The sequence below is a fragment of the Alligator mississippiensis genome, chromosome 11 (genome assembly GCF_030867095.1).
Source record: "Alligator mississippiensis isolate rAllMis1 chromosome 11, rAllMis1, whole genome shotgun sequence".
Classification (NCBI taxonomy): Eukaryota; Metazoa; Chordata; order Crocodylia; family Alligatoridae; genus Alligator; species Alligator mississippiensis.
The window spans coordinates 61,963,933-61,991,245 of NC_081834.1; the positions used below are offsets into that span (position 1 = coordinate 61,963,933).

Consider the following 27,313-nt stretch of genomic DNA (forward strand, 5'->3'; position numbering starts at 1 on the left):
CTCCCCATGAGAGCTATTCTGCTCCGGGCTCTCTCTCCTTTTAACTCCACGATCATCAGATGAAGTGCAAACATATTTCTGAGTGAGCTCCAATCCCACTACCAGAAATCAGCAGGAGAGGACAGAGAAGAGACAGTCAACTCCACCTGGAAGAGAGATGCTTGGCACAGGCTGCTCCAGAGCCCAACGGGAGGGGAATTGGACAGTGAGAATGAAGAGGACAGCGACATAACCGGACCCAATGACAGTGAGGAGGTCGGCAACAGGATCAGCAGCAGTGGGAGTGACAGCAACATCGACAGCAAAAAGGACAGGGAATCAACTGAGATTTTAAACCCTAAAGGGTTTCTTTGGACCAAAGGACGATGGTAGCGGGTGGATGTGTGGAGCCACGGGGGAATGGGTGTATTTTTTTGTAACACGTGCATGGTTCTTCTTGTGTGATGAAAGGTTTATGATGGAGGATGAAAGGTTTGTGATGGAAGATGAATATATTTAACTTTATATATTAAATCAGATCAAGTGTAGTCCTTTGCTTACCTGGCAGGGGAAACACCATGACCATGCAGGCAGTTTTCCTAGTTGCACCGGGGGACAACCACTTTCCTGGCATGGGGTAGTACCCACAAAGGTAATGCATCATTAATCTCCAATTTAGCTGCTGGAGTGGGGAGATCTTGGCTTTATGTCACTTTATGGACATGGGAGACTCCTGCCAAGCTTGCTCCCGTGGCCATATGGCTGAGGGCAAGCAAAACTCGGGGGCATCCAAACCCCAGCATGTAGGATGCCCCTCAAAGGAGTTGGGGACATCTGAAGTCCCAGATGGGGCTGGAGGATGTTTGCCGGTAGTCAGGTCACTTATGGTTCTGCACAGACTCACGGATTTGGAGTTGATTTGGCTGGTTTGGTTTGCAACATGGGGAATTTTTTTTTTTTTTTAAATCTCCCTCCTCTTGCCCTGGGGCCAGTGAAGGATGACTGCAAAAATCAATACAGAAAAAGGGAAAGGAACAGCCAAATGCCCAGTCTGTAGCACAGACACCACACATGCAGGCGTCTGCTTTGTCCATCCAGCCCCTCTTGGGCTCCCACATTCTCGGATGATTTTAATCACTGCAGGTCAGGATCCCCCCAGCACCCAGCCCAGCAAAGGAGGGAGTTGAATGGAAAGCAGGAGCTCAAAAAGGGATTTGGGGTCCTTGTGCAAGCAAGACAAAGAAACAAACACGCCAAAGGTGGCTCAATCGCTTCCCCATGGTGACATTTCCCCTCTTTTCCAGTGCAGGCTGTTTCTTTCAGTTCTGGCTAGGGCTTATTGATCAGCTTTGGGCCATGGCATTGAAGAGCTCCCAAAACCTCTGGCTTGTTTCTCCTTGGAATGAACTGGAATGGAGGGAAGTCACCATCACCTTTTCTTTCCAGGGGCCTCACCATGTACTTTGCTAACTCAAGCATTGGTGGTTCAATGGTAGAATTCCTGCTTGCCATGTAGGAGACCTGGGTTCAATTCCCAGCCAATGCAGGTGAATACAATGCATGTGTTAGCAAACTGAGCTAATCCTTGACAAACATGCTCATTTGTTGCAACTTTCTATTATTCTTTGAATTAAAAAAATTTTTAAAAAAATCCAACAGATATTTCAAAGCAAACATGGCAGAGTAAATCCGCAATTTATTTACGTTATTGATTCCTTTCTGAAACTTCTGCATTTTATTTATGATTCATATGCAGATATAGACACAACTAGCAGCACTAATATTGTGTGACTCCATTAAAAAAAATCTGATGGCACCCCAGAGTGCCCAGTCACCCTGGCTGAGATTTACTCCTCTAGGTTATTTCAACAGCACGGAGAGCATGCTACAAATGAAAAACAGCAGAACAAAAGTGCAACCTTCACCCCATGCCTTGTCCAGCAGGGAAAATGAAAGGTCCAAGAAAGAGAAACCCCACATATTTAATACCTTAATTTTATTTCAGTCTTCACAAAAAAGGTTTGCTGTCCATTGAGAAATACATTTGGCAGAAAGAGAAGGGGAGGAGAGAATGAGAGGGAAGTTCAAAGCTGGATGCAGCACCCTGGACATTAAATCCTACATTTCATTTCAAAATTGAGTGTCTCCACAGCGCAGCTCTTTCCATCCTGAATGACCTCTCCTTTGCGTCACTGCCCTTTTCTATTTTCTAGCCCCCTTGCCTCCCTTTGCTTTTTTTTTTTTTTTGTCTTCAGCAAAACTCTGGGGATTATTACAGAAAGGGTGTTGACTCTGTACCACTCCCCATGGAGGGATTTTTCACTGGAGTCAGGCATAAGATACCACAAAAGTCCTTTTATACAGAAAGTAACGTTACACCTCGGCAAAGGAGAAGTACTGCCTCCTCCCCTCCTCCCCACCTCAACCACAGAGCAGTCTTCATTTCACAGGATAAATGAGAAACCCCAGGGAGACCCTGTTGTGTGGACATGGGCAGAGATCACTGCAAGGTCTCAAATTAAACCCCGCTGTGCAGCAAAGGACTTGTCAGCACTGCCGCGGGGCTGCCGACAGGAGCAGGTCCCCTCCACCTACTCCTGTCCTGTGCTCACTTCAAATCAAGGCACCGCGGTCACCAGATGGAGGAACTTGAGTCCATGCCCCGAAAGCAAAGAGGCTGAAAACAGGCCAGGGCCACCCCAAGGGGATGGTCGTGTGGCATCTTGCGTAAAGGCCTGGTGGAGAGAAGGGGTGTTGGGGACCTGAGTGGACCTAATCCACCTCCAGCTGTGTGTGCTTTGGGGACAGTGGGCTGGGGAAGTGTTGGTCTTAAAGCTGAGTGTGCTGCTGGAGGGGCTGGGCTCTGTCGCGGGGGTGGGGGGGCAGTACACAATTCTGCCCGGGCTCACCCAAGCCAAGAGCCCTGCATTAGAAAGGCAAGGCTCTTTGAGAAGATGCAGTATATTTTATTAGACCAGCTGAGTAGTTGGAAGAAAGTTCTTGGCAAGCTTTCAGGCTCAGTCACCCTTCTTCAAGCATAGGAAGTCTCTGCTGGTCTGAGACTCCAAGGAGTGAGAGAAGCTATAAGTGTGGCAGGATGTCGGTGAAAGTGTAAATAGGGAGAAATTAGAAAGATAAAAGGTAAAACAAGGTAAAGGTGTTTGCAGCCTGCTCTGGACAGCCCCGGACACCCCCCACAGCCGCCCTGGGCAGCCCCCTGGACATCCCCTGCAGCCCGGTGGTGCAGCCCAGCACCAGCCGATGGGAGGGAGCATCCAGTCCCCCGGCTCAGCCCCCGGTCTGCCCCCTCCCCACCTCCCCAGCATTGGTCGGGAGCGGGCCGGAGCTGAGCCCATGGGCCCCACACTGCTGCCAGACGCCACCTAAAAGAAGACATGGCGGGGGCTGTTCTCCAAGGGGCAGACACTGGAGCTGAAGGGTGGTTCCACCAGCAGTGGTACCTGTCCCTGTGTGACCGACTTGGGACCAAGTCCCAGCTCCAGGCCCCTCAGGGCCCGCTCGTGTAAGCAGGTCCGAGGCAGGGGGTGCGGTGCGGGCTGAGCCATGAGGTGCAGCCACATCTGGCCAAAGGCTGCAGCCAGCGGGGGTGCTCCAGTCAGTGCCACCGCTCCGCGCCCTGCTCTGCTCCCGTGCCACTCCCACTGCTGTGGCTGCTGCCCCACGGGCAGGCACCAAATGTGACCCCTGCCAGGTGGGACCTGCCCCCAGCCTGGCGCAGGGTGAAGTGACTGAGTTGGCAGCGCAGGATGAGTGTGGCTGCTGCCCGGATCATACGCCCAGCCTCAGTTCATAGGCGCAGCTCTGAAAAGTGGTTTGCATTGCAATTTGTTCCCTCTCAGGGTCAGGCCTGAGAGACTGGAGGCAGAGTGTTGTTCTGGCGAGGAGTGTGCCCCACGGGGAGTCGGGGTTTGTTGTCTTTGCTAGATTCTGGTGGGCAGGTTGTGGGGTACAGGAGAGAGTTGGCAGGTTTTGTGTTTTGAGCTGTAGGAAGGTGGCTTCAGTTCTGGTGATGAGCTTAGGTGCGTGTTTGACTGTACAAACCACCTTTCAGAGCTGGGCCTATGGACTGCACTTCATCAGCCTCCTGGGCAGCCGGTACAGAAACTCCTGGACTCAATGCACACAGTGGAGCCTGGCACACTGCGCCCGGCCGGACACCTGACAGCCCAGGCACCTCTGCACTTTTACCTGTGCTCCTACACCCCCTTTCCCCCCTACCCCCCACCCAGCCTGTCCCTCCCCCCCGACACCTCCATTTCCATTTTCACTGGCTTTCTCGCCTGCATTGTGGGCCAGGCCAGCTGCTGGCTTCTTTACTATTCCTTCCACCCACGACCCGCTGCAGGTACTTCCTCAGCCAGACAAAGGGGTTTGCAACACTAAAGCGTCCAAAGATACATTTTTTTAAGTACTCCTTTTTTTTCATAATACACATATAGACACAAAAACACAAAATAAGCCGTCACACACTATGAATAACATCGTATGTCCAACACAACACAACACAATACTTTTACTTCTTGCTGTCAATTCCTGTATGAAACGACAGGCTCTGTGACACTTCTGTGTGGGTACCTTTGATGCCGATGCTGATGCTACTGGTGTTGAGCCAGCTGAGTTATTGTACCTGCTGTCAGGTAGAGCGGAGGACCGGGCGTGAGGCTGTAGGGGAGGAGGAAGCCTCAGTGGGGCACACTGCCGTGTTGTGCAGAGGCCCCAGCACCAGGAAGGGCGCACCTTAACACACACACAGTGTCACCCACCCACATCACGAGTTTTGCCTGTCGGCAGCTTGGGGTGCAGGGCCCCAAACGACAGAGTCCCCCCGCGAGACACACACGGCTGGTCCAGCACACACTCAGGCCTGGTCTAGGACACACACAGCTGGCAGGCTTTGTGACCTCAGTAAGAGCTGCCACCCCTGCAGGTTTGACCCCCTGTGTTGTAACACACAGCCATGACATGCGTTTGGCTTTCAAGAATTTGGGGTGCAGTTCCCCCAAGCCCCTACACCCATCTTCTTAAATCATGGCACACTTAGTGCTCTCCACAGAGGCTACCATCCCTACCAATTTCATCCAAATTGGACAAAAACAACCAAGTTATAGATGTTCCATTGATTCCCCATTATACCCTGTGGCCAGATCGCCGACCTGGCTCTGAAGCTTCGGAGCCACTTCAGCCGGATCGAGGTGGAAACCCGGTCTGGAGCTCCAGACCGGATCACTGCCATCCTAAGTGGCCAGATCCGAAGCCGGATCGGATCACTGCCGACTCGCACAGCCCTACTGCCGGAAGCAGCGCAGGGGACCCCGCAGTGGGCGGTGTGTTGGAGGGGGCATCTCCTCCCCCCGGTGCAGGGAGTGACCCCGGGTGGAGCTGAGTGCCAGGTCAGTGTCTGCCCACTGCTGCCGTCCCTCTGGCTGCTACGTCTCCTGTGTCTTGTTTCCACAATTTAACAGATCCAGGTGGAGCCTGCGCTGCCTCCGGAGGGGCCCAGGGAGGAGAAGCGGGAACAGCAAAAAACATGGAGCTACAGCCCATTCACACCTTTCAAACACCTTCATTTCAACCTTGATTTAGCCCATAAACCTGCACTTATTTCACCCTTGCCCAGGCCTTATCTTGCCAGAGCAGAGATCCTTGCTGTGGGGTTGCAAATAGCTGGCATATGAAATGAGACCAGCTTGGCTGCAGCCGGCCAGGGGAAGGGCTGGGATGTGGGTGCTGCTCGTTGCAGGTTGGGACCCCAGTCCTGCCCACTCGAGCACCACAGCACTGGAAAGAGACCTCGGAGTCCCGGCTGATGCAAAAATGAACACGAGTCGCCATGTGACGAGGTAATAACCAAGGCTAACCGCACTCTTTCTTGCATGGGCAGGTGCATCACGAGCAGGTCTAGGGGTAACAGGGGACTTTAGCCGAGCCCCTGTTACCAAGGGTGCAACTGTAGGCAAAACGAAGTCACAGGTGAAGGCAGGAGAGACACTCACCTCCGGGACAGGCTGCAGCGGGCTGGGGCTCGGGGCGGGCGGGAGCACTGACCTACGGTCTCCCGGCATTATTAGTACTCCAGGAGTCATCAGACTTCCCTCGGGGCAGGAGGAGTCACCGATCCGGCCGTACGGATCCAGGAGGAAAGGCAGGAGAGCTCGTGCCCGAGGAGGTGCCTGGCATCGCCGGAGGGGCAGCGGCTCCGGGACAGGCTGCAGGGCAGGGGCAACCCAGAACTGATGCAAGCGGCCAGTCCGCCGCCTCCAGTTTAACCAGTCATTGCCTCGCCTGGCCAACCCGCCGCCGCCAGCTAATGAGATGCTTAGCAAGGAGATACATTTGTCTTTAAGTAAAATAAAGACTTCCAACGTTGGAAACAACTAACTGGGTGGTCTGCCTTATCTTAACCCACTCCTCAGGGAAGAGCATCCTTTCATTTCCCCTTCTTCTTACTTGAGGCAGGGGAGTGCTGAGCAAGACGGGGCGGACGGCAGACTCGCTCCTTCAAATACTTACAAGTATCATCCAGAAGACGGTAGAGATCTGGCTCGGAGATTTCCAGAGAGAGCGTTTCAGATGGATCAGACTCTCTCCCGGTGTCCTGATGCTTGGGCCATGCTGGAAAAATGGCTTCTTCTCCTCCTTCTTGGCCCGGGCCCTTGTATCGCCTGTCTGACCTCAGCAGCCCAGTCCAATAGACGCCAGCAGTGTTGGCAACTAGCAAACCAATATAAAAAGCATCACTGATTACCTGGGCAGAGGAGCAGGGGCTTTTCCCTCCCCCGCTCAGGTGACCAGAGGGACCGCACCCTCGGCACCAGGCTTTTGTCACGTAGGCAGGGAGGAAAATCCCCCTCCCTTAGGGATTCGACCCCAGTGTCCCAAGCTGACCAGGACAGGTTTCTGGAGAGAGACACAGACGGTGGCATTTCTGCCACACTCCCAGTATGTCCCAGTGTCCTGTTAGGTTCCCCTATCACCATTGCCCCCCTCCCCATGTCTCGAAGCATCCTGCAGTGCCTCCGAGCAGCCTGCGCAGCGTCCAAGTCTCGTGCTGGGCCGGCTGTCACCAGGGTGTCGCTGCATCGCTCTGCTGTAGCTCATTTCCACTGCACTTCCACATTTGGGGCCCAGACCTTGGCTCCTGCCCTCGGTGAGTCCCGTGCTGAGCACCCTGCTGGCCTCTGTCTCTACACATTGCAGCTCTAGAGTGGCCTGCCAGAATACTGGGAGGCACTGGGGATACTGGGAGACACACACCCTCCCCTTCCCCCACGGGATGCCCACCCAGGTGCCCCTCCGCACCCCCAGGGCTGGGCCAGGCAGGAGCAGGTCTGGGCCCTGCCTTGCTCCTGGCACCTCCCACAGGGGCCAAACCCAGGACTGGGGCAGGGCTGTGCTTGTGGGCCACAGGCTGCAGGGCCCAAGGCAGGGCCCTGGCACTGGGGAACAGGACCATGTTTCAGGGGTCACAGCTCTCCTGGCTCTGGGACAGCCACAGACCCAGCTCAGTCCCTGGCACCAGCATTGCCACGGGGTCCATTGTCAGGGCCAAGGGGCTGGGGGGCACTGGGCCAGTTACCACCATGGCCAGCAGTGCACAGTGGGACAGCTGCATCCTGGGGGGAGAAGGGCTGTCACAGAGGACCTGGGCACCTGGACAACCCCGATGCCCAGAGAACCCAGTTGTCTCAATACCCTCCCAGGATCTCCCATTAGCTCCAGTGCTCTCCCAGTGCCTACCATTATCATCCAGTGGGTCACAGTACCTGCCTAGGGACCCCCGTTACCCCCATGCCTCCCAGTATCCCCCAGTGATTCTCAAATGAGAAACAGAGCAAGAGCAGACACAACCCTTGATCCCCTCTTTGAGGAGGGGGTGACACTGAGTGGGGCCCTGCTGACACAGGCACGTGTCTGGGTCCCTCTGGCCATGGTGCATCACAGGGAAAAGGATGTGGAGCTGTTTCTTTCTCCCCCTCAATCCCTGGGGCAGCAACTGGCTGCGGATCAGGATCCTCCTGACTCTGCCCATCAGAAGTTCCCACGGGCCAGCAGTGATGGGCACCAGCACAGACTGTGATGGAGGCACACAGGCAGTATCTGGCCCAGTACAGTGGAGATGCTGGGGTGAAAAGGGACTTTGACATCAGTTTGATCTGGATCAGTGCTTCCCATCCAGGTGTGGTGAGCTCCTTAGCTCTGGTAGATGTGCAAACACCTATACGCGATTCACAAAAGCAACACAAAGCTTTGCAATAAGAATCCAGTGTCAAAACCATTTCTGATCCATTGTGGCCTTTCTGAGTTCTTTGCACCAGAAGAACTGCTATATTATTTTTCAGTAGCAAAGCAAGTGAAAAGGAAGAGCAGGCATTTTCTGAGGGTGCCTTGAGTCTAATGAGTGGGGATCTTGACTCTAAAAATATTGGAGAACTATTGTTGTGTAGTGAGAGAGGCAGCTAGCTCTGTTAGCGTGAAGTCCAAAGGAAGCAGGATAGAGATGCACCTTATAGACTCAGGAGGCCACAATTCCTGGCCCATGGGCCAGATCTTGCCTGCAGAGCCAAGTCATGCATCCCCACAGGTCCAGTGATTCGGTGATGGCGGTTATTTTGGAGATGTTGGGAGCTGTAGACAGTAGCAGAGTGCAGTAGGAGACTGGGACATGTGCCCTGGGCACCAAACCCAGGGGCAGGAGGTGAAAAAATACTAGTGGCTACACTGCCAGGAGCACCGCTAGGGATGCTGATCTCCCCTCCCTGCTGCTCCCCACCCCCAGGCACCCTGTACCCTGGGCACTCAGACAGAACATGACATGTGCTGGGCCTGGGACACTAGTGCCGTCCAACCCACATGAGGCCCATGGTGTGTGGCTCTGGACTCGCACACTAGAAAGCTTGAGCACCACCAGACTTACTGAATCCCAGATGCATTAGCTTTCAGGAGCAAGTGCTCACTCATCAGAGGGTAAGAAATGATGTGCAGACAGCCGGTGTACAATGCAAAGGTATTTATTTTAAATATAAAGGAATAGTGGGAGGGGAGAGAAGAGGAGGGGAGAGGATGGGGTCAGGGGGGAAGGGAAACAGTGCTGAGAGAGGCAAACAAATTAACAAAATAAAAACCCCAAAGTGATTGTAGTGATGTTAGTGAAGGATGAGAGTTTGGAGACAGTCCCTCCCAGGGGGGTGCTATGCGTGTGGGCATGTATGGCACCTGCCCCCAGTGGCTGGGGAGAGCACGGCTCCATCGGCGGCTGCTGCACCCCAGTGGTGGTTAGTGGGGAGCTCTCAAAGATGCTGTTGGCACTGTTGGTGGCAGGGGCGGGGGTGGGGGTGAGTGCTGACCTGGGGTCAGTGAAGACCCACAGGCATCACCAGCAGCATCAGTGGCGGCCAGGGCTGATCATGGACTGCCTGCAGAAACTGCGAACAGTGTCGGTGGCACCTTTTTGCAGGGAGTGCACTGCAATGCTCAGGGGGTGCACGTGCACCTGTGTGCAGCCCCTAAGCATCGCCCCTGCATTTGGGGATTGGGAGATGACACCTGGGCCTGGGCAGCACCAGGGTCCAGGCTGGAGCAGCTCCTGTGTTGGAGACCCCAGCCCTGACCCGCCAGCCTGCCCCCCACCCTGGGGATGCCGAGGGGCTGGCAGTCGGGGCGCGGGGAGGGGACAGTCTGTGCCCCCCGCGGGTCATGGCAGGGACAGGGATTCCCTCAGGGCTGGGCTGGGACCGGGCACAGGGTCAGGGGAGCCACGTTGGTGCCCCCAGCATTGAGACCAGGACTGAAGAAAGGGCGCAGGGTCCCGGAGAAGGTGTCAGTGAAAGTGAAGAGATGGGACCTGTTGGTCACATTGTAAAATGAGACCTCGCCTCCCTCGTAGTCCAGGAAAACCCCCACCCGCCTGGGGTGCACGCGCACGGGGAGGGGGGTCCAGGGGGAGGTGTAGGGCTTGTGTCCTCCATCTTCCAGCCACACGACCCAGTATCCACGGCCAGGTGACAGCGTGATCCCCCCCTTCCTGCACACAGACTCCCTGCACACGCCCACGTACCACTCTGTCTTGTCTCCCACCTCCACCTCCCAGTAGCGCCTCCCGCCCGTGAACCCCTCCGAGCCCAGGACACAGGGACAATAATCAAATCTCTCCAGGGTGTCGGGCACATGCTGTCGGGTGTCTCTGTGTTGTACACATTTCCGATCCTCAGACAGGACGAGGTTGGGATGAGCCGTGTCCGGGTCCAGAGTCACGTCCACTGGAGAGAGAGTCACGGGTCAAGGTCGGGGCAGGCGGGTCCCCAAAATCACAGAGAATTCACCGCATCCCAGGAATCGTGGGTCAGTCCCTGCTGGGAAATCACCATCGCCCCAAGGGGAAATGGAGAGAACAGGAAATGGCCCCAGGGCAGAGAGGGATGTTCCCACCAGACCTCTTCATCCCTGGGGCAGAGTGGGGGCTAGAGGGCCGGGTGCTGCACCCACAGGGGGGAGGAGAGAGGGGCGGGTGCCATGGGGTGGGCACCAGGTGGGGGAAGGGCATGAGATTATGTCATACCAGCAGGTCCCTGTCCTGCCCCTCCCCCACCCCAGGCTTGGCTGCTTGGCCCCACTAGCACAGCTCGGGGGTGATGGGGCAAGAGGGGCAGCGCCTTCCCCATGAGCTGGTGCCACAGGCGCTGTTGGGAAGGGGGTGAGGAGGGGCAAGGAGGTAGACTGGAGGGACAGGGGGGACGGGCTGGGAGACAGCAGGGAGCAGAGGGGCCCAGCAGAGCAGCCTGCCCGGAGGAAGGGGTGGCAGGGGGAGCAGAGGGCAGGGCCCAGGGGTCTCTGTGCTCTGGGCCTGGGTCACTTGGTTTGCGGCTGACAGCTGGTTGGTGCCTGCCCCTGCCCATCCCAGGCTGGGCTGCTCTGCCCCAGCGGGGACCCCCATGTCCCCAGCCCTGTGGGCACAGGACTGCAGCCAGGGCACCCCACAGCCAGCGCCTCCCCAGAGCCCAGCCCACGCAGGGCCATGCATGGGGCTGGGTGCACGGGGTGGGGAGGGAAGGGGAAGGGCAGTGGGGAAGCACTGACAAGGGGACTAAGCACCGCAGAACAGGGCCCATTGCTCATGACTCTGGGGCCATTGAGTGAGGAGAGGCATTTCCCCTCCCTCTGGGCTCAGCTGCACCAGGCACAAGTCCCAGCTCACCCCTGTTGTGCATCTGCTCTAGGGGTCCGCGCTGCAAATACTGCACTGGGCCAAGGACGCCCTGTGCAGACCAGCCCTGGGGCACTGCTGGGTCTGGGGCCTTCTGTCCCCGGAGTACTGGATAACCCCATGCCCGTGGGGCCCAGCTGCTGTAGGCCAGCCTCCATTGTGCCAGATGCTGCACACAGAGATGGCAGTTTTGAAACACATCTGAGTTACACTTGCTCTGGGGAAACACTTGGAAACACTTAGGAGCACAAACCCCAAAGGCTTCTGATAGGACATGGATAGGCCAAGGAAACAACAGGGGACCCCCAGCACTTATGGAAGGGCAGGATGGGGAGGGTGAGCAGCTTGGGAATGGGGATCTGTTCAGGGTACTTCAAAAAAATATCCCCTGTGCTCTGTTCCCCAAATCTGCTGTGACATTTGCATTGGAAATGTCGCAGCAGGAGGAAATTGGCCCCTGCTCTCACCCAAAACCAGGCAAAAAAACAAAGACGGCTCCAGCTGAACCTCTCTTCCCAGAGTGTCTTGTCTGTCCCCAAATGCACAGAACCCTGCATGCATGGGCAGACCCCCCAACACACACACGCATATACAATTCTTGCAGGGACTGGCCCACAACCCCAGGGAACGTGTGTGCTCTCCATCCCCTGCTCACTCAACAACCTGCCAGAGCCAGGACCAGAGCAGGGCTGAGGGATCCACGCAGAGCTCGGGCTCGAGCTCTCACTCCCCGATCTGGGCACAGAGTGGCCCAGCGCAGTCCCTCCCCACAGTCACTCTGGCTCTGGGATCATCTGACCCACAAGGGACGGTGACAGCTCTGCATGGCTGGGCGTGTGCATCCGTGTAAGGAGGGAGGCATGCTGTTTTCCTGAAGAGTCTCTTCCACCCATGACAGCCCCAGGGGTCACCCACACAACAGAGTTGACCTGGGCTATCAAAGCCATTTAAGATCTATGGGACTGACCCTCCCAGACCCAGGCACGTGTGTACCAGACCCAAGTGAAAGTGGATACTTGGCTTCAGCTCTGTGCGGGTCAGGCCTGCACTGACTGCTGGTTTGCACCACCCTGGGCACAGAACAGCTGCAGGGACCCAGGCATCTGGGTTGGCATCTCTTGCTGCCTGGAGGGGCTGGTGCTTGCACTGGTGTCTGTGCTCTCTGGGCAACCCCAGGCTTGGCTGAAGCCTCCTTTCTGCCCTCCCTGCTGCCTCAGGGAAGGAGCAATGAAGCCCCTTCCTGGAGGGAGGAACCTGGAGTAACAGAAGTCACCGTCCAAAGCCCAGGAAACACACACGGCCTGAGCAAGAGCTGCCCGCGGGAGAAGGAGAGGGGTTTCCCTGGGCACTAAAGGCAAAAGGAGCACCTGGGCACAGACTGGCGGCAGCTGGGAGACGACGTGGGTGTCAGGGAAAGAGAGCGAAGGACACCAGGAGGAAGCAGCAGGGAGGGAGAGACATACTGGCTGCGGGGCTGGGAGAAGAAGCCCTCAGCCAGCAACCCCTCAGCCGGACAGCCCACTGCCACCCTCCCTGCCGCACAGGCTGGCTCCTGCCCTGTCGCTGTTGCAGCACTGGGATGTGGGTGCTCAGGCTGTGCTGGGAGCCATGGTTGGGAACAGCACCTTGCAGCCAGGAGCCCCCTGAGACCAGTCCACTGAGCAGCCTGCAGAGCAGGGCCCATGGGGGTCGGGGGGCTCTGCTGCCCCTCCCAGGCAGCCAGGAAGGAGGGGAGCAGGGCTGAGCTGATGCTCCTGCCAGTCAGGGCCCCTGACTGCAGCATCTCCTCCTTCCCCAGCCTGCAGCCAAGCCCCGGGGCCAGAGCTGCCTAGCACCTGCAGACTGTGGCTCCATCCTCTCAGCTCTATAGCCCCCAAAGCAACACGACCCTCCTACCGGGCTTCTCTCTCCTGACCCCAGCACCACAGATCAGTCATTTTCTATCTTATCATCCAGGCCAGATTCCCTTCCCCCACCCCCCATGCTCTGCTCTTGCCCCTTCCTCACCCCTCACCCTGCAGCTCTCCAAGCCCCACTGACTTCCACACTCCCTTTGTGTCCATCTCCCCTGCTGCCTGGGCACTAAAGGCCCAGATGGGGTGCAGCTCCTCTCTCCCTTGGCGGAGATCTCACACTTCTGGTGGATGAGGTTTGGAGCCTTGTTCCTCACCCCAGCGACCCTAAAAATAAGCAGCTGTCCTGGCCCTCTGCCCACTACCTGCCACTGCACCAGACAGAGAAGGAGGAGTGGTGAGACCCATGGATGGTGTGGCGGGCCAGTGGGGGTGTTCCTGTGCTGAGCCACCTGCATCACTGCACCCGACCAGCTACCAAGCTCCAGGTGTGTCCCCGGGGTGCCTACGCCTGGCCATCCCCTTTCCGCAGCACACCCACAAGCCTGGGGAAATGCTGCCACCACCCGGACTCAGGTCTCTGTCTGGGCCCTGTGCCACCCGGGATACACAGGCCCTGTAGTCCTTGGGGATCTGGGGTGCTTCTATAGGCCTGAAGCACTCCCCTGTCACCTCCTGGGCAAGGGGGAAGTAAAAAGCCGAGCCCACCTTAGCAGGTCCCTTCCATCTCAACCATGTACCGTAAAGCTTGCTATAGCGGATAGCTTTACTGGGTGGGGAGGGGAGGCTCAGGGAGGGGGACAAGCCAGCGAAGTATCCGAAGAGCACATCTGAGCAAACAGAAGCAGCCTGGTAGCCTTGTGACACGCTCCAAGAACACCGTTCCTGGGTACGTTTCTGGTAAGCTACTCGCACATGGATCTGGAGTCTGAAAGAGCTGCACAACCCGTGTGCCTGCTCCATGTTCCCAAAATATGTCCCCTTCCCCTTCCTCATGTGGCCCCTTTTATACACCTGTTGTGAGCTCATCACTAAAATCCCACCACCAGCAGCCCCGTTGGCTGTGGGCCGATGTTTCCAAATGACATCAGCCCTTGCCAGGTGAGATGGCCAGTCACATGGCCTGCAGTGGCAGGGACACTTGAGACAAAGAGAGCAGGTCCTCCTGGGTCAGGCATGTCTGCAGCCCAGGTCCCAGCTCAGTGATAAATGAAACATGGCGGGGGTGGGAGGGAGCGCTGCCTGGTCACAGCAGAGGGGGACTGGAGGGGCGATTCCTCCACTCGGTGACAGCAGGGAGCAGCTCGACCCCTCATTAGCAGGAGGCTGAAGAGCCCCGTCCAGGGCAGCCCCACTGAAATTGGTTGGCCCCAGCATTCCCCCAGAGCAACTTCTCTGGGGAACGTCCTGTCTCCTGTGCACACAGGCAGGGACATTGTGACTCCGCCTGGTAGTGCTTGCGAGGGGTGTCAGGGCAGAGCAGAAAGCAAAGGTCCCTGGGGAGACAAGACCAGGAGTCTCTGATGAAGCATTGGCTCCACTTACCTGCATATTGTCGGGCTCCGGCAAATTCTGAAATAACCAGAAACCAGAGGTCACAGAGGTCACACAACCAGGCACAAACCCCACAGGACACATGTCAGTGGAAAAGACACTGCAAAAACCAAAACCACAACTTACCCAGCTCTGCCAAGGGTCTCAGGAAGGAAAGGGGAGGAGAGCAAATAAAGTCACGAGTCAGTTAGTACCATGGTTGCCAACTCTCTGTAACTCTACTGGTGTCCCATAAAATATACAGTAAAAACCACGGGCCCATAACATTTGTGAAAAATTTGAGTCCTCCATAAATAATCGATCCACAGGGAGCTTGATAGACAGGCGGAGCACAGCACTGTCCCCGGTGTCTGAGCGGGACCTGAGCGCCCTGCAGGGAGCTCTTGTCAGGGCTTTGGGGCTCGCAGGAACCTGCCTAGACCTCTCCTCTCCCCCAGCCTCGTGCTGCTGCTGGGTCCAATGGCTTGCCCCCTGTGTCTCTCAGATGCCCACCTCAGAGGTACGAGGAGCAGGGTGGCGTGGCTGGCAAGAAGCTGTAGGACAGAAGCAGGGGCCAGAGTGGGTGGAGGTCTGTGCCAGAATGGGGGTAGCAGCGTTGGTGAGGTACACTAGGACGTGGACTAGGGCGGGGTGTCATGCCATGTGGGGCATGGTTAGGGGTGTCAGAGTGTGGGGGTGATTAGGGGCCCCCTGGGGTGGGGGCATCATATCGTAATACCACTGCTGCCATCAAGCAGGATTGGCAATCCAAGAAATTTTTTTCCATTTAAAATCTTCCAACTTCATACTGAAAACCAAAGCTTTCTGCTACACTTGGTGTTGATCCCCTACACATGAATCCCACTCTTGTCACTCCCTCCCAAGGCCTGGCAGAAGGGCTGAATTTACATTATGTGAAACACAGATCAGTAAAAACATATGTCTTTAAAGAAAGGGTGTCATATCAGTAAAAGCTTTGTAGATGGTCAGTAAAAAAAAAATAAAAAGGTTTGAGGTGGAAAGACTGGTCAATAGCCATGATCTTTACTGACAAATCTGCCCCCATGCTGAACACACCCCACATCAGCTTCAGTGGACATGCTGACTGAGTTCAGACTGCAGGATCGGGACCACAACCCTTTGCCTTGGATACTGCTTTGTAGCCCCTGATCCTGAGATCTCCCCATCCCCTCTGGGAAGTGAGAGGAGCTGCCCCAGGGACATCACTCAGGTGCAAGGAAACATTGGGAAGAAAGCCCTGAGCCATCCCCAACTCAGCCCTTTGGGCAGAGACAGGGCAGACTGACTAGAGCGGGCCCTGCCCACACACCCAAGCAGTCCTCAGGAACAAGGGGTGCTCAGCTGGTGCGAACAGCACCCCCCGCACCAGCACTATGCCAACTGCCCCCATCCTGATGTGGGGGTGTGGGACAGTGTGTGGGACTGGACCCTTTCATACAGAAGTGTCCTTGTCACAAGACCTCCCTGGAGATGGAGAGGGACGCGTGGCTGGGTACCAGGGTTTTGCCAGTGAAGTCAGGGGGTCAGGGGGGCAGTAAAAGGCACTTACCTTTCATTGCTTCATACTTTGCTGCAACGTGAAAGAGAACGAGAATTAACCTGGAGTCCCACAAATTCCCTGGCCCGGGCCCAGGTGCAGCAGCCTCTCCCCACCCGTGGTCATGGACAGACACTGCAGATCTGTGCTCCAGGCATCAAGCCGAGTCCAGCCCAGGGCCATGCGCTGTGTGGGCAGGACCCGGCTCTGCTGTCCCGGCTGCCTTGGGCACATCCTCTTCACCAGGCTCTGCACAGACACCCGGGCACCGGGCTCAGCTGCCTGGCTCCAGGACGCCCCACCCCTTATAGCACCTCTCCAGCAAGGTGACTTGTCCTCACTGGGCTGCCGGGCACTCCCCTTCCACCCTCCCTGCCTGCCCTTCCACCACCTCCGCCAGGGCGCCTGCCTCCTCTTCCTCCCTCTCTTGTCTTCTGGGGGTTTCTCCAGAGCTCTGCCCTCAGTTGCCCTTCTCCCCTCACACTAATCATCACTTCACATCATCTTCATCTGGCATTGCGTGCTGACAGCTCTCAAATCCACCTCCTGGCCCGGGGGTGCATCCTACCCCCTCTCCCCTGCCACCAGCCCCAGCCTGGCTGGGCTCACTAGCCTGTGCTCTAGGCTGTTTCCTGCTCACTGCAGGTGGAGGGAGGCTGAAGAAAACTCCTCCTTTCCCCTCCCAGCCCTCCTCTCTCACTGCACACAGCAGCACACTCAGCCTCACAATCTCAGGGTGTCTCAGACTCCTCTCCTTTCGCTTTGCAACCCTCCACCCCAGCCCCTCTCACTCCTGTTCCCAAATCCTGCTCCTCCATGGCCTCATGATCCAGCCTCCCCTAAATCCTGACAGCCCAATTTCTCACCACCCTCCTCTCAAGCTACACCTAATCCAGCCCCTCTAATCTGTGCCCCCCATATGCATCCTGCCCCTTAGCCCCTGGCTCCTGGAGAGACAAGCCCTGCCCCTGGGGCTCCCACGCAGCACTGCACAGGGGTGGGACAGAGCAGCAGGCTGGGGGTGCTGGAGGATGAGGTTTCTTGGGGAGCTCCTCAGCACACATCACACACAGCTTCTCCAAGGAGAGCCCTGAAGGCCTGCTGGGACACCAGCTGCAAAACAGGAGACCTCCCCCTTCCCTCCATAGGGAAATCCATGAAGAAAAGTTACCTTTGTCTGCACGGCGCCTCTCTGAAACAAACAGCAGGAGAGACGTGTTACACAGATGGAGACTGGACACAGTGAGGAAGAGCACCAAGCAATGGCCTTTCCACTGTACCTATACACACAGGGGCTGTCCCTCACTGTCCCCCTTGGCCACAGCACACCTGGGTCCCCAAACCCACTGCACTCAGCCTTGGTGAGGCTGCAGCTGGAGTACTGCATCCAATTCTGGGCTCCACAATTCAAGAAGTATGTTGAGACACTTGAGAGAGTCCAGAGGAGAGCCGTGCACATGATCAGAGGGCAGGAGAATAGGCTGTATGAAGAGAGGCTGAGAGCCAGGGGACTCTTCAGCCTGGAAAAGCACAGGCTCAGGGGGGGCGTGGGGGCAGCTTATAAGTACATGAGGGGTTTGCATCAGGATGTGGGGGAACATCTGTTCACCAGAGCGCCCCAAAGAAAAACAAGGACCAATGGTCATAAACTCCTCCAAGACTGTTTTCGGCTGGATATAAGAAAAAAAAGTCTTTACTGTCTGTGCCACCAAGACCTGGAATAGACTCCCTCCGGAAGTGGTGCAGGCACCTACTTTGTACTCATTCAAGAAATGTTTGGATGCTTATCTTGCTGGGATCCTTTGAACCCAGCTGACCTCTTGCTCCGGGGCAGGGGGGTGGACTTGATGATCTTTGAGGTCCCTTCTAGTCCGAAAGTGTATGAAATCTCTGAAACCCTTTGCCCCTCCAGATGGGGTGAAAGGAGTTGTCAGCAACTTATGGGGGAAACACACTGCAAGGGGGGTGTAATCAGCCCCCTCCCAGAGTTACACACCAAGGAAAGCTCAGGGGAAACTGAAAAGAAGCTGCTGCAGGCTGGAAATGCAGATACAGTCCCTGAACATCCTGATCTCTGCCCTGCTGTGATTCCCTAAGGAGGGGGAACCTTTAAAGCATATTTAATACTAAGTTCCCTTGGTTCAGAACTGCAGCCCCAGTCCTACATTGATCCGGGCTGTGGGACTAGTACCTGGGGTCCGGGCAGGGCAGAGTTAAGGTTGGCCGTGCGCTCCAGGGTAGAGTCCTGCCCCTCGCCCCACTGCAGGCCACAGAAGGGCCAGAGCCCAGGGGATCCCATGTGAGGAGGGATCCTGCTATGTACTGGCCAGGTCTCCCTGTCTCCTGCAATGGCATGGACCAGGGAGTGTAAAGGCTGCTCAGGGCGGTGGGCTCAGGGACCCCTTCTGCAATAGTCACCGTGCTGGTAAAGACATTGGCTTGTTCCCGTGAGAGCTGGTCTGTGTCCCCAGGAGCAGCCCTTCAGTGCACTGCTGGGGTCTGCAATGGAAATGCGGATGGCCCTTAGCTGGGGACAAACCAGGCTGACACTTGGCCTGCTACAGTCAGGCAGGCACTTTGGGCTCTGTCTCCTGAGTGTCCCTGCATAGACCTGAGCTAGCTTAACTGAGCCACGGGGACCACTGAGGAAAGCACATTTCTTCTGTGTTTGGACAAGAGTTCAGCACACGTTCCCCTGGGACGGGCAGTGGCAGCCGTGGCCCTGGGGCGAGCGAGGGGCTCCCTGTGCTGTGAGGGAAGCTGTGGCCTCCCTTCAGCTCAGGACAGAGCTCTTGGTTGCTTCAGCTGCAACCTAATTCCTGTCATCCTTTTGGGACTGTGGAGTCATTTAGTACTAAACCAAGTGCTGCCAGTACTGTGCAGTCCCAGAGATGCACGGTTACTTTTTTTTGACAAGCTCTGGCAATGTAGTTCATCACTATGGTGATATAGTGTTGGCATCATGGTTTGTGCCCACTGATGCTATGTCGTACTGACAAGCTACGTCCCCCTAGCTCATTGCTTCAGTGACGTAGTGTCTCGTGTACACGCGCGTACTGTCACACGCACGTAAGGGGATGGGCCGACACAGACAGGTTTGCATCAGCTTCCCTGCGCACCACGTCCCTGCTGCCTCGGACTGACCTGCTCCAGGGCATGGTGCAAACTGCCCCACTCTTTCGTATCCCCTCCAGGACCTGCTCTAAAGGTCTCTTCCAAAGGAGCCATCCCCCTGCCCGGTCCCCTCTGACTCCTGCCCTTATGGCAGGGCTAGTTGAAGGTGATGCTATACTGGAGAGAGACTGGCCCAGGGGGGCTGGTTCCCTGCTCATACTGAAGGGGGGAGTTATCTCCCAAGTCAGCTTGGCCAAGACTGTGGGCTGGTTGGTTCCAGTTACTGGGATCATCGGGCATCTTTTACCCAATAAATTCTTGCCCCTGCAGCTGCCCAAGGTGTTGGTTGGGCCGTTGTCTCTCCTGCTCTGGGCCAGACTGTATGCTCTCTATCTTGGTGGTTTTTTCCCACTATGGGAACCTCTCCCCGGGGTCAGAAGTGTTTGTGTGATGCAGGGAAGCAGGGCCTGGATGGCTTTTGTTGTGCACCCTTCTGGCTAAACATCAGTTGTGTGACTGCCTGTGGCCACAAGGCACTGCAGTCAGGGGCCCACGTGGGCCCTTCCACTCTTGTGTCCCTTGGTCCTCATCCCTTTCCTGCTCTTTTCTGTGTCCATCCACTGAGCTGACCTCGAGGCTTCTGGAATGGGACTGAGGAAGATGAAGTGGGTCAGCAACGGGAGGCATGGACCTGGGCTGGATACCAGGTGGGTCCATCCTAGGCCAACCCCTGGCCTTGCAGCTAGTCCCTGCCCCTAATTGTGAGGACAATGGAGAGTAGCTGCCCCTGGGACCAGGGTAGAAGAGACATGTCCACGAGGGGATGGGGCAGAGGGGCCTTTGTCCAGCACATGCTCATGTCAGCCTGGGCGTAGTGAAGGAGGTGCGGATGGACCTGGGGGCCTGCCCTGGGATACAGTCCAGCAGGACACGGAGGCATCGTCATGCCTGACAGTCACTGCTCAGCACAGCTGGAGCGAGAGCAGCTGGGCCCAAGCACCAGTCCTGTGTGAGAATGGCCTTGCATGTCCCGAGTGCGATTTCTGTGTTTCCGCAATTGGAGACACCGGGTCAGGTCACAGCCATTGGCAACCTTAAGACCCTGCTCTCACCCACAGGCTCCCTGGAGACCAGGGAGCAAACCAGCAGGAAACCCCCACAGTGCACGAGACACACTAGCACACCAGCATGCGGTGCAGCTCGTTCTTGTGGGGCGATCTCAGGCCGAGCAGCCCTAGCTTTGAGGAGAGAATTGAATTTGGGAGAAACACTTTTTTTTTTTTAAATGAAAAATGTTCATGTCCCAAATCAAATCAGTCAAATCAATTCCAAATCCATGAGTCATCCAAGAACCACATGAAACCTTGCTACCAGCAAGCATCCTCCACCCCTGCCTGGGGTGTCAGATACTTCCAAATCCTTTGACAGGCATCCTCCGTGCAGGCCCACACCAAGAGGATTGGGGTTTGGATGTCCCTGAGTTTTGCTTGCCCTCAGCTGTATGGCCACAGAAGAAAGTGAGGGAGGAGTCTCCCATTTCCATAAAGTCCTTGTATAGCTGAGATCTTCCCACTGGAAGACAAAGTGGGAGACTAACTATGCATTACATCCGTCAGGGTACTGCCTCCTGCCAAGAAAGTGGTTTTCTCCTGCAACTAGGAAAACCACTTCCATGGTAATGGTGTTTCCCTGCAACAGGAAAAACACATTAATAGGCTCCCAGCACAGAAATCCTCCCTCCTCATCCATGTTTCCAACTGAGCAGCACAGATCTGGTGGGACAGCTCGCTGCAGTGTCATAGTTTCATAGTTGGTAGTGTCCAAAGGAACCTCAAAAAATCATCGAGTCCAACCCCCTGACCCGTGTAGGAAAGAGCTAGGTGTTTGTCCAGTCTCCTCTTAAAGACCCCCAAGGTAGGGGAGAGCACCACCTCCCTTGGGAGCCCCTTCCAGATTCTGGCTACCCTAACCGTGAAGAACTTCTTCCAGATGTCCAACCTAAACCTGCTCTGTGTATTTGTGGCCGTTGTTCCAGGTTAGTCCAAGGGGTGTCGTGGCAAACAGAGCATCTCCTATTTCTTGCTGCTCCCCTCCCCACCGATGAATTTGTAAATGGCCACAAGATCACCTCTCAGCCTTCCCTTGCATAGGCTGAAGAGATCCAGGTCCCTCAATCTCTCCTTTAAGACCTTACCTGCAGGCGCCTAACCATATGAGTGGCTCTGCTCTGGACCCTCTCAAGGTTATCCACACCCCTCTTGAAGAGCGGCGCCCAGAACTGGACGCAGTACTCCAGCTGCAGCCTGACCAGTGCCAGATAGAGGGGGAGCATCACCTCCCTGGACCTGCTCATCATGCGCCTGCTAATACGTGATAAAGTGTGGTTAGCTTTACCGATCACTTCATCACATCGGCGGCTCGTATTCATCTTGGAGTCAGCTATGACTCCGAGATCCCTTTCTGCCACTGTGCTGCCGAGAAGGTCATCCCTCAGCCTGCAGGTGTGTTGGTGATGCCTTCTCCCCAGGTACAGCACTTTGCACTTGCAGTGTTCGGTCTGGGCTCTTCACCGAGCTCCAGGGCTGTGAATCCACGTGGCCCCTTTCCTGGCTCAGATGTGGGGTCTGGCCTGCTCAGAGACTTCTCCCACAGCTTCAGTCCATCCCGGTGCTTGGAGCTCCTCTCAGAGCAGTGGATGGAGCCCGCGTCCATCCTGTCCTGTCCCATCTCCGAGGAGCTCACCTCTCCACACAGTCACCCCCCTTTCTTACGTTACCTGTCACACGGTGCTGCCGCCAGAGGCAGAAACTGCCCAGGAGAACGACAAGGGACAGAATCACGGCCAGAGCCACCGCCCATGGGAAATAGGGACCTGCAGGAGAAAGTGGCATTCACGTGGCAGCCCTGTGTGAGCAAATGCACAGGGCTGGGGGCAGCAGTAGCTTTCCCTGGGATCCTCCTCATGGATTTCAGGCCAGCAGGCCTCCCCCATGCTTGATGCTTAGCACACTGGGAGCCCAAGCTAAAGACCAGCTAATGCACCTACTGTCCTGCCCCTGCCTGGAGGCAGCAGAGTGGTCACTGCAGGAATAAACCAGACCCAGCAGCACAACCCCTGCATGCAGAAGCCTCTGCCAGCTGGAGGCAAGAGAGATAGTGACCTCCCCTTCCTCAGGGCATCATGGGACCCTCATGGGAAGTGGCTCCTCATCCAGCAGGTCAGCAAAGACAAACAATGTCCCTTCAGTCCAGGGTTACAATACATCTGGGTTTTCCCAGACACGTCCTCTTTTGGGGTCCTCCCATCTCTGTCTGGGTCTTTTGTTTTTAATATCACCAAATGGCTGGGATTTGGGATTTTGCTCTGCTCAGCACCGAAGTTTCCCCCCCGCCAGCACTGGGCTGCAGCAGGGCAGGGGAGGCACCGGCTTCTCCGGCAGGGGAGCGAGCTGGGGAGGGCAGCGGGGAGCTGCGTGCCCTCCAGGAGACACTTGCAGGGCTGCGGGGAGCAGGGGGCTGCAGGTCGGGAGTGACGGGCACCGGGGCGGGGAGGCAGGGGACGGTGGGTCAGGAGCTCAGGGCACAGGCAGTGCCAGAGGACTGTGGGCTGGGAGTGATAGGCAGCTGCAGGGCTGAGGTGGCTGTGGCTTGGGAGCGAGGGGCAGGGCCAGGGCACAGTCATATCTCTGCCCCCCCGCAATCATATTATACCCCCTCCTTCCTGTCAGGTGCCCTCTTTTTTGAAACTGGAAATATGCTAGTCCTGCTTCAGTCAGAGGCTGAAAGCTGCGATCTGTGCCGGTGTGAGGTTGTCCTGAATCTCAGTGTGACCCCTCATGCCAGGCGGCGCAGGCTGACCCCAGGGGCGCAGTCAGGACTGAGGTGCTCGAGTGCCATCAATGCAGCCCACAGACACTGTCCCCTGCAGCGCTGCAGGCACAGAGCGAATGCTGGCCGGGGAGCCAGGCCCCCTTGTCTGTCCCAGCAGCTTGTCCCCAGGGCTCTGCCGGCCATGTCCAGCCGTGGCCCTCGGGGGACTCCTGCTCCTGCTCGCTCACCCCAGCAGCTACCAATGGACCATGAGCAAATCTTTCCTCACTGTTCTCCCAAGGCCTTTGAACCTCTTATATCTCCTGGCTGCAGTAGACTTGGACTCAGTCAGACCTTGCACCAAAGGCGTCCCAGGAGAGTGTGTGCAGGTACCAGGAGCAGGCTGGGAGTGAGCCATAGTGTGGGCAGTGCAGGTCCAGGTGCAGGGTTATGGGGACGAATCCCAAGGAGCAGTGAGGTCTCTCAGGGGATGTCTGCGTGGTGCAGCACGGCCCCATGCTGGGATTGCTGTGCAGACTCTGTACGTGGAGCCCCAGACCCAGGAACATCCTGGCCCCCTCACACTGTGCCATGCCTGGGGGGCACTGCTCTATGTAGGGGGCAGGGGGCAACTCTGGGAGTCCTGCCCTGGGGTGAAACTTTCACAGCACAGGCTGATGGGAAGCCCCAAACTGCAGCCCCTCCCCTGTCACCCTATTAGCCTGGTCCTGCCTCTGGGCTTGCATCTCCTCTCTCCTTCCAGGGCCCTGTGCCTCGACTGAGTGAGGCACTCAGAGCTCAGGAGCCAAGACTTATGGGGTTCACCGTGAGTGACCATTATGTTAATGTGCACCCAGGGAAATGCACCCTGAGTCTCCTTGTGCACTCAGCCTGAGACACCTCCGAGGGTCTCAGAGTGGTGTCATGCTGAGCACCTGCCTTTGAATACCAGGCCCCGTCAGGTGACTCAGGTGGGGCACTCAAAGCTGAGGCACCCCCACTCTTAACTGGTTTCCTAAGGCACCCCCAGTCCTAAGTGGTTTCTGCCCTGGGTCCTCTGCGCACCAGGGCTGCTTTGACAGCTCCATGTGCTGCGCATGAATAAACTCCAGAGTAATGTGCCCCACAGTTTATTTGTGAGCATTAATTGCACATGTAGCACCACCCGGTGACTTCTTCAGCTAGAGAAAGCTACTGGCTAACTGGAAGAACTTCCCTTCGTTATACACATAGTCTGTGACACCATTGTCAATCTGAGCAACATGCTGCACCATGGCATCTGCTCTAAGGCAAAGGTGTGGTGTGGTCTGGACAGGGTGGGAGCCCTGGGGATATACACCCAGCTGTTGTACCACAACTCCTGCACCTGCCGTCTCAGTCCCAGCGGGGTCCCTCAGCCCTTCACCTCCTCCCAGAGCAGAGAAACCCAACCCATGCTCAGCCTGGCACCCCAGCCCCTCCTGGAGAAGCTCCAGTGCAATTTTGCCCTGCTGCACACAGCTCGGTACAAGCAGTCCTCAGCGCCCTGGGTGGGAGCAGCGTATGGGAGACGGTCATTTGCTGTACTGATCTACAGTCACTGTGCTTGCTTGCTTCCCTCCTCAGACCTGCTGAAGATGCTCTCAGGGAGCAGGCACCAACTCTCACTAGCGTAACTGGGGCCTGATTCTGCCTATTCCTCCACCCCTTCTCCCTCTCTCTCTCAGCCCCTCTCCATCCCCTGCCTCTGCTCTCTATGCCACCTCTGCCAGCATGGCAGGCACCAAAACTGCAGGCACCGGAGGCTGAGAGAAGACTCTGGGTGCTGACAAGTGAGTAAGTGTCACCTCCCCCTGAGCCCAACAGCCCCATTCAGGACACTGCGGGCGGGAGCAAACAGCAGAGGCACTGACCTGTCACCTGCAGCTCCAACAGAGCGTCACCTGAGGAGTCATTGGACTGGACGAAGCAGGTGTACAGCCCATGGTCAGAGCGTCGGACGCTGCGTATTCTCAGAGAGACGCTCCCATCGCTGAGGTCGTCCTTCACAAGTTGAGTCCTGCCCCGATATGCAGGCATCTGCTGCCCATCCTGATCCTGTCCACCTCGGTACAAGTGCACGTAGGAAGAGAACCCAGGCTGGAGCCACCGCACCTCCATGCTCTCAGCGCTCATGGGGGGCAACAGGTGGCAGGGGAGGACAGCATCCTCTCCCATGGTGACAACAACTGGCTGGCCTGGTCCAATCACTCTGAACTGGGCTGGGGAGCAGAGCAAGACACCAGAGAAAGGAAGAGTCAAGAACAACATCGGTGCAGCTGCAACAGGGCAGCAGCGTGTGAGCGTGGACAAGGGCAAACCTGCATCCCCGCAGCCTGGCTCCAACAGGCACAGTGCAGCATGGGAGCTCACAGCAGGGCCTGTCCCTGCTCCCATTATCATGCAGACACAGCCCCATAATGAGAGACGGGCACTGTAGGGGAGGGCAGCTGCCTGAGGCCCTATGCACTGAGGGGCAGCACCTCTTGCTGCCCCCAGGCACAGGGGAGGGAACCAGGGAGGTAGGGGCGGGGGCTGGGGCAGGGCTGGGGTTTCAGGCCACACCTTGTTCCAGGGGTCAGCAAGCCAAGCCTGGCACACAAGGCCATTTTGCTCAGCACACCACTGCCAGCCCAGGCTCTAAGCAGCTGCTGCCACCCACGCAGCCCGGGCTGCTCCCAGCAGGAAGGTGGGAGGCTGCAAGCCCTGCTGCAAGCAAGCTGGGCTGCACTGGCTGGCTGCACCCAGGAGGCTGCAAACGGCACTCAGGCCAAAACACATTGCCTACCCCTGCCTTAGTCCATGAGGCTGCAAGGGGTGTCTGAGTCCCAGGCAGGCTGCAGTTACATTTCAGAGGAGACAGACTGGTCAGAGCGGTGGAGCAAAGACTGAACATGTTCACCAGCTGCTGAGAGCCAGGCCAGTGTGACAGACCACAGCCCAGGGGCAGTAAGTGCCAAGGGGCAAGGTCTCTACAGAGCAGTGGATGCAGGGCAGGAAGGGACAGGAAGGAGCAGGGGTTGGGCTGGTGCAGGGAGGGAGGGTGAAGCAGAGATGGCAAGTCAGCAGCTGGGAGATGCAGGCCTGCGGGGGCGGGGGTCCAGAGGGGGAGGGTCAGTGTCTGGCCTGGGCTGGGCCTGGGTCCCATGGGGGCAGAGGTGGAAGCGGGTGTCAGGGTCACATCTTGGCTGTGTCACAGGGCAGCAGAGCTCAGTCAGAGAACAGCCGTAAATGCCACGGGGACGAGAGGCACCTACCTGCCATCGGATGGTGAATCTGGAGTGCAGCAAGGAGAGCGATGCAGCTGGGCAGGAAGGGGCTCCCTTTGGGGCCAGTGGGGAATGAGAAAACCTCTCTCTGCATAGTGATGTGGCCTGGGCAGCAAGGGAACACACAAATCCAACATACGTGTGCACAAGGCTGTGCCCACTGACCATGGCACCAGGACAGCTGGCAGGATGTGGGGTGCAGAGGGAAGGGGCTCTCCAGGAAGGCAGCCTCACACAGCGGTGTGGTTTACCCAGCAGCAGGACCTGGCACCTGTGCACACGAGCGCCTGCCCCATGGAGCTGCCCTGGTGCTGCAGCAGTGATGGGGGCTGGAGAGGTGCCTGCCCGGGATAGACCTGCAGGGACAGGGCTGGGGTGTCACCAGGCAGCTGGACCCCCATCTCTGTGCACCCTGAGGTGTGACTGACCCGGGCTGGCCAAGGGGTGAACGTGGCCAGGGAGCAGCCCTAAGAGCCCTGGCTCCTCCCCGTGCCTGCTGCGGAGGGGGTGGCAGCAGGAGCAGCTTCTGCTCCCCAGGGAGGGGCTCTGCCCTACCCCAGGGATGGCAATGACCCTGCGGGCACCACAGGAAGAACCGGTCTCCCGGGCACTGCCAGCTGGTCTCGGGGTGGGAAAAGTAACAGGGAAGTGCCAGCCAGGCCCCTTTCCCGCCTTTCCCTCCACACACATACTTGTCCCTTAGCAAAGATATTCAAGTTCCCTCAAAGACACAGCCCTCCAGGCTGCCAGAAAACACCAACCTCGGAGCCAGCAACTCCGCTCCCCAGAGCACTGACACCACGGGCCCCGTGCTCCAGGGACTGCTAAAACATCATCCTCAATGGCCTTTGTCCTGTCCAGCTGCCAGGGCCTCTGCTCCCAGCAATACCCTGAACTCCCTGCACTGTCCCAGTCGGTCCCCGGTGCAAAGGCCCCGTGTCCCTCCTGCACCCACACA

General features: G+C 57.1%; 2 protein-coding genes, 1 long non-coding RNA gene and 1 other non-coding gene across 4 annotated transcripts; 1 reads left to right on the forward strand and 3 right to left on the reverse strand.

Annotated features, from left to right (window-relative positions):
• The first annotated feature begins 1,454 nt into the window (after positions 1-1,454).
• On the forward strand, positions 1,455-1,525 carry TRNAG-GCC (transfer RNA glycine (anticodon GCC)). The gene has a single exon. It is a non-coding gene; the product is annotated as a tRNA-Gly (tRNA).
• Positions 1,526-9,345: 7,820 nt separating this feature from the next.
• On the reverse strand, positions 9,346-10,275 carry LOC132243751 (E3 ubiquitin-protein ligase TRIM39-like; the record flags this gene model as incomplete). The annotated part of the gene is made up of 1 exon (XM_059714139.1): positions 9,346-10,275. A coding segment is annotated over one exon (561 nt), but the record flags the coding sequence as incomplete, so codon positions are not given.
• A 5,820-nt stretch (positions 10,276-16,095) lies between these two features.
• On the reverse strand, positions 16,096-22,161 carry LOC132244185 (uncharacterized). Its single transcript, XR_009455760.1, has 3 exons — positions 22,035-22,161; positions 17,316-17,336; positions 16,096-16,177 (listed from the first exon to the last, which is right to left on the reverse strand). It is a non-coding gene; the product is annotated as an uncharacterized LOC132244185 (long non-coding RNA).
• Positions 22,162-24,249: 2,088 nt separating this feature from the next.
• LOC132243752 (myelin-oligodendrocyte glycoprotein-like) lies at positions 24,250-26,553 on the reverse strand. The gene is made up of 3 exons (XM_059714140.1): positions 26,344-26,553; positions 24,961-25,308; positions 24,250-24,347 (listed from the first exon to the last, which is right to left on the reverse strand). Exons 1-3 carry the CDS (start codon positions 26,447-26,449, stop codon positions 24,250-24,252), a joined length of 552 nt encoding a protein of 183 aa, XP_059570123.1. The 5' UTR covers positions 26,450-26,553.
• Between the last annotated feature and the right edge of the window lie 760 nt (positions 26,554-27,313).

What these genes read in the sequence shown, in the direction of transcription:
- LOC132243752 (XM_059714140.1), bottom strand. Translation starts at nt 26,449, where the DNA reads ATGCAGAGAGAGGTTTTCTCATTCCCCACTGGCCCCAAAGGGAGCCCC. An exon ending in GATTCACCATCCGATGGCAG is followed by an intron (nt 25,309 to 26,343) that starts GTAGGTGCCTCT and finishes TCTGCTCCCCAG; the next exon opens with CCCAGTTCAGAGTGATTGGA. An exon ending in GTTGGAGCTGCAGGTGACAG is followed by an intron (nt 24,348 to 24,960) that starts GTCAGTGCCTCT and finishes GCCTTAGAGCAG; the next exon opens with ATGCCATGGTGCAGCATGTT.